This window comes from Choloepus didactylus, chromosome 5, assembly GCF_015220235.1.
Source record: "Choloepus didactylus isolate mChoDid1 chromosome 5, mChoDid1.pri, whole genome shotgun sequence".
NCBI lineage: Eukaryota > Metazoa > Chordata > Mammalia > Pilosa > Megalonychidae > Choloepus > Choloepus didactylus.
In genome coordinates, this window is record NC_051311.1 from 6,562,190 (window position 1) to 6,568,279 (window position 6,090).

The 6,090-nt window shown below is 50.9% G+C and overlaps 1 protein-coding gene across 2 annotated transcripts in view; it reads right to left on the reverse strand.

Moving 5' to 3' along the window:
- Positions 1-5,259, reverse strand: part of PIP4K2A (phosphatidylinositol-5-phosphate 4-kinase type 2 alpha) — a 154,405-nt gene extending 149,146 nt beyond the window's left edge. Inside the window, exon 1 of one of the 2 annotated variants that reach the window (XM_037837838.1) lies at positions 4,937-5,259. In XM_037837838.1, coding sequence (XP_037693766.1) covers positions 4,937-5,080 — 144 coding nt within the window. In that variant the 5' untranslated portion in view covers positions 5,081-5,259. The remainder of the gene's footprint in view (positions 1-4,936) is intronic. The other variant, XM_037837837.1, reaches the window with a different exon arrangement.
- Between the last annotated feature and the right edge of the window lie 831 nt (positions 5,260-6,090).

Here is a 6,090-nt window from a genome sequence, read left to right on the forward strand (position 1 = left end):
GATCCAAGCCTGGGATCTGTCCAGAAATCTCTCCTTGTTCTCAGTTACTACTTCCCCTGCCTTGCTAACGGGCAGCCCATGCCCCAGAAGCACCTGCACCTGGTGGAAATGCAGAGCCCCAGGCCCCACCCCAGACCTGCCTTTAAAACACATCCTCCCGTGATTCATATGCATGTCAAACTTTGAGAAGCACAGATCTTGAGCCGCTCAACATGCTACCAGCCTAACTGCATCTGAACTGAATGGCTTTTCAGCTACCTGATACCTTAGGACGTGCTAATGACAGCACTGGATTCTAAACACGCGATCTCACTGAATCCTGAAGATAATCCTGTGAAGTAGTAATCATACTCCCATTTTTAGGACAAGCACATTGAGGCTCAAGTGGTTACATCTTCTGCTCCAAGTCACACAGCCTGTAAGTCATGAAGGCAAGATTGGAACCAAATATGTCCAACCACAAATCATTTTGCTAAATTGCACCCATTCCCTTAAATTCCAAAATTTGCATTTCCAAGGGTATGTCTTTAGAATTAATTAGTCCGGTTGACTGCATTTGCCAATCAAGTAAAGGTAGAGTTTGTGTTTAATACCACTCTTGCTGAAAATCTTCCTAATGACAGAGCAGGCATCCCGCCTTAGAAAGTGAGCAAGAATCACATTCAGAAAAAGAAACCACTGTCTGGCCAAGGGCTCGTTCTGAACCCTAAAGTTCACGCTACTGTATTTGATAAAGGTAAAACAAAGTGTATTCTCATCTCAGGGCCTAATACCAAATCTTAGGGGGTTTAAAACTAAACCCTTTCATAATAAGCTTCATGTACCTCTGTTTGGCATTTCTCTTCCTTCTGGAAAGCAAGAGGGAAAAGACAGCACGAGGGGACCATTTCTTGAATGAATGGTTAGCTGGGGTCCATTAAATGAGCTTCATCTTATCTTTAGCTAATTTATTTTAATGTAATTGGCTCATTACATTCTATCCAGTCAATATCATTTCACAGTCATTCACATTATTTTAACAGAACTCACTCTTTCGCTAGTTTGGTATTTAACTACTTCAAGTGGTAAATCTAGCTGAGAATATAATAAAAGCTAGGGCTGCTGCCTGGGAAACTGCCCGTTCACCGGCACCCAGGCTGCACAGCATGCGAAGGGGGCCAGCCCAGACCCCCAAGGCCGTCCCCCGGGATCTGCGGAGAGTCTGGGGTGGGGGGGACACAGCCACCCCCAACCCCAGCCAAACTAATCGGAAACCTTCCGTGGGATGTCTGTAACAGAATCAGAGACACAGAGCCCCTGTGAGGAGCAAAACCCACAAAATATGGAATTCAGGAGCCCTCCAGAGAAAACCAGTCACTCAACTTCTGAGAAAGATGAAGGCCCAATCAGACCACGAAATTCTCTCAGCACCCAACCACCTGGTTCCGATCATTCCAGAAGCCCTCGGCCCGGTCTGCACAGGGTCGGGTTCTCAATCCTTCATGTCACTGGGACCCACTCCCAAATCCTCTCAATACTCTAAATTTTTACTTAAGCTGCTTGGAGTTTCTGTGGCTTACAACCAAAAGACTAACTAACACTTGGCTACTCCTAAATAATTTGTTTTAAACAAGTTTTATGTGATTTTAATTTTTTTCTATATAGATAACGCATGTCTCCCTTTGGATATTTAAATGAGTTTTAAATACTAACTTCTAAAAGGCTCCCGTTTCAACACCTATAAAAATCTTTTAGAATATTTATTTATAACAAGCCTTGACTCATAGTGAGCTACCTGCTGCCGCACACGCTGCTAAAATAAAATTCTAAGAAACTCGACTGCCTGATTATTTTTGGTTTAATTCCAAGTTTAACAAGACAAAAGTGACTTTTTGAGTAGTGGTTTTCATTTTGTATTCAATTCTATTCTCTGCTGAAAATACTTAAAATAAAAATTGGCCCAGATCCCTTTGCTGATGGGTTCTCTAAGTCGGAAAGCACTTACATATCAAATCAACCACCGCATGGCAGGCTTCTTCCTGCCACTGAATTGCCCAAATCAAGATTTTCATTATGACCATGATGGACCTGAAGTGTTCACTTTGGTTGCAAATTTTTACATTTCAAATCAAATCGACTCTGACTTAACAGACTGCACAGCAGTCCAACCACAATCAAATCGATCAAACCCCTCCTTCGCCCAGCTCCCACAGTCCCCAGAGACCACCTTCCCCTCTAAACACAGCCTCCAATGTTCCCTGGGAGCGGCTCCCTCTGCAAGATCATAATAGCAACGCAACTTTTATGATATGCAACTTCTCGTCCATGAATCCTAATATTCTGTGCACCTGCTAGACTAAAAATTGTTGAATGCTGAAGTTAGGGAAAAAACTTGGAAAACATCCAGTTCAACCACCTCACTTCACAGGTGCAAACAGAGATGCAGAGAGAGGTTCACGTGCTCAAGGTCAATGGTCAGTTAGAATTAGAGAAAGAACTGGAACACAGATCCAGAGAGCTGCCTGCTACAGTATGCGGGAGAGGTCCAATCCCCCAATAAGTGCCTACAAGGTAAAATATGCAATTCCTTTTTAGGACTCCAAATGCATGGCTATTTCTACCATGAAAACAAATCCAAATGAATTTTAAAAGCACGAAATTGCTACATTTGTGACAAAGCTCTGGAAAAGACGCTGATCTGAAGTTTTTCCTTCTCTGCCATGTTTACCCATGTGTCCCCTTTAATATATAACACTCAGCTTACTCCTTTTAATATTGCTGACATATTTATTCTCATATGATCTCATATGATACTATAAACATTGGTGCACAAAAGGTCATATAAAAACATTTATCTAATACAAGCCTAAAATCAACCAGGAATACACAGCAACAAACAGTCTAGATCTCATCTTCATATGTGCCTGCTTTCTTTTCTCCAAAATAACATGAAAGAAAATAGACGGCATTGTGAGAAAAGAAGGCTGTGAAAGAGACCTTTCTTATGTCAATACAGAGTCCTCAAAATAAAGATATCGGGACAAAAATGTGAGAGGCCTTCTAGCAATTCTTGCACAGCAGCTGGCACTACGTGCCCAATATACAGTTGTTGAATGAATGAATATTATGCTTACATTACAGACTATGAAAATGTCACTCCTCTGGATGTTTATATTCAGAATTTCTAATTTTTCTTGAAAGGGAAAGAAAATAACATTAAATGTACTATCTACAAATGTTGCATTTTTAAGCCTTAAGTAGCTACAAACTACTTCCAATTACCAAGAAACTAAAACAAATGTAGCAATTCATAAATATTTAAGGTAGCCATGTGAATGGTTACAGTAAATCATGAACACTTACAAGGTTGTAAAAATAAGCTGAAATTCAGACTAAGTGCTAGAGAGCAGTCCCTTCCCAGCAGCACCTTGTGACACTCTTTTACCAGATTAAACCCTCAGACCCAGTCTCCTGACAAAGACATCAGAACAGAAGTAAAGCACCCTCAAAGAGGCATAAACACTATAGAACTCATGGGGTTAGAAACTTCAAAATCCCTATACCTCTTATACTAATAGCAGAGGAATAGCAACTAATAAATCAATAATAACAATAATAGTTGAACAAAGTCGGCACAATCAAATTGTAGACTTTATTACATAGGAGAGATTTCCATTAATTGTCTGTAATAAAATTTAGGGGAGTTTTGGTGCAGTAATGAACGCTGTTTTAACAGCTTACGCTCCTAACAGTTCAAAACATTGTCAGGAAGTTATAATGAACGTGAGTGGATCAGGCTATCAAGCTGATAGAAATACTGTCACCATTTCTCAGCCTCTTCAAAACACTCATTCCGTACAAACACAATCAATCCCAATACCTGGAAAGAAAAATGCAAGTACTATGCTTTCGAGCCATTTAAACAACTTCATTCGAGTGTTCATTAGAAAACCAACAAGGTCTTCTCTCATTCCAACACCCTGAATAAGATGCCCAGGCATCCAAATCAAAAACACGGGAAGCAGGCTCAGTCTTTTCTTCAGGTGCTGCCTGCCTGCAGTGGGGTAAGGTCACGCTCCCAATTCCCAGGCTCATTCAAACTTTCAGGGCTCAGCCGGCAGCTGCGATCACGTTTCCGATCCTATCTAAGTAGATCAAAACTGCAGGAGTTTCTGGCTCTAAGATCCGCAGGAGGTTACGGCAGCCCCTCCAGCCGCAGTCCCCACAGCCCGCAGCGGCGCATCCGCCAGCGACCCTGGATGCGTTTTAAGCCAATCTCCCCGAGCATCCCCCTCCAGCCTCTAAAGCAAACCCCATTCTCGCGCAGTCACCCCGAGACCACCTCCCCGCGCGCGCCTCCCCCCGGCCGCCCTTCCTGCCGCTGTGGGGGAGGCTCCCCGCCAAGCCGCGGCGGGCAGCTCCGGCCAGGGCCGGGGAAGATGCTCAACACCCAGATACCATATTTACAGGGGCTTGTTCTGTACCCCAAAGACTCCTCGTGTCCAATAACCTCGCCTTCAAGGGTAAAGGGGGCGCCAGGCCGCCGCCCACGCCCCCGATCTCCACTCTCCCGGCCCCTGGGGAGGGAGGCTCCGGAGCGCCCGGCCGCCACAGGTCCACCCGCCCGCCGGGGCGCACGGAGGGGAGCCCCCGCCGCGCCCCGCACAAACTTCCCACGTCCGGGCTGCGGGGACGCACGGACACGCCGATCGACGCCCGGGCGGACGGGGGCTCGGGGGGCGGCGCTGGCCCCGGCGCAGCGCTCCCAGGCTGGCGGGATCCCGCGCCCCGCAGCCGGCGCTCGGTCCACGGGAGGGGGCGGCGGGCAGGCCGGGAGGGCGCCCCGGCCCGCGGCGCTGCAGGAGGCGGCGGCGGCGGCGGAGGAGCAGGAGGAGAAGGAGGAGGAGGAAGAAGAGCGGCGGAGGAGGAAGGGGCCGCGCCGCAGCCCAGCGCTTACCGAGTGGTTCACCCCCCACATCAGGACGCTGAGCAGCGGGTCGCTGGCCCGGAACAGCTTCACTTTCTGCGCGACGAAGTGCTTCTTCTTGGTCTTGGTCTTGCTGGCCAGCACGGAGGACCCCAGGTTGCCGGGGGTCGCCATGGCCGCCGCCGCGGTGCCCCCTCCAGCGCCGCGCTCCCGAGGCCGGGAGCCGCCCTCTACGCCCGGGCCCGGGGAGGCAGCCGCATGCCCCGGCCGCCCGCGCGCCCCTGCGCCCCTCGGCCCGGCCGCGCCGGCTGCTCCCGGCTCGCGCCCGCCCGGCCTCGCGCCCCGGCCGCTGCGCGCTCAGCCCTGCGCCCGGCCCGGCCCGCGGCTTCCGCGTTGGGCGCCGGCGTCATGACGCACCGGGCGGGCGGGGCGCGCGGCGGCCCCGGGACCGTTAGGCTGCGCGCCCCCCGCGCTCGGCCCCGCTCCGGCGCCGCGGGCGCGCGCGGAGGAGACCAGCGCCCCGAGGGGACGGTCGGCGCGGGAGGGAGGCGCGCGGGGTCCCCGCTTCCCCGAGCCTGGAGCGCCAGGGCGGGGGCGCGGCACCTGGCCCGCCCGGAATGAACCTCCCGGAGCATCCCTCAGTCCCCAGGTCACCCCGGGCTGTGACTCCCCCTCTGCGCCCCCAACCAGGCAGGAGCCCCTGTACCCCGCGGACGGCTCTTGAGCTGGCCTGGACAATCGTGCCGCACACTGCGCCTCCCGCCTCGGACCACCGCGGTGACCCTGGCGGGCCCTTCTTTTCCAGTCAACTGACCTTCTCCCGGGGAGATTTGTGCACAGCTCTCGGGGACCGAATCACGTCCCCCCAGGGCCATGGTCACGGCTTAGCACCCGGTCCTGTGGCGGTGAACCCATTTGTGAAGATGAGGACTCATCTGAGAATAGGGTCTTCAAAGAATCTGTTTCGATGAGGCCAAATTTAATCGGGAGGTGGGGGATGAGGGGCCTACATCCCCAGGACTGGAGGCCTACGCAGAGGAGATTCATGCTGAGAAGAGAAGGCAGAGTCAGTGGAAATCAGAGGAGGAGGAAAGAGAGCAGCCCACGGCAGGAGGATTAGACTCCAGTAGAAAGTGGTTTCTGCCAATACCTTCATGCTGAGGTGGTAGCCCCTAAACAATGAA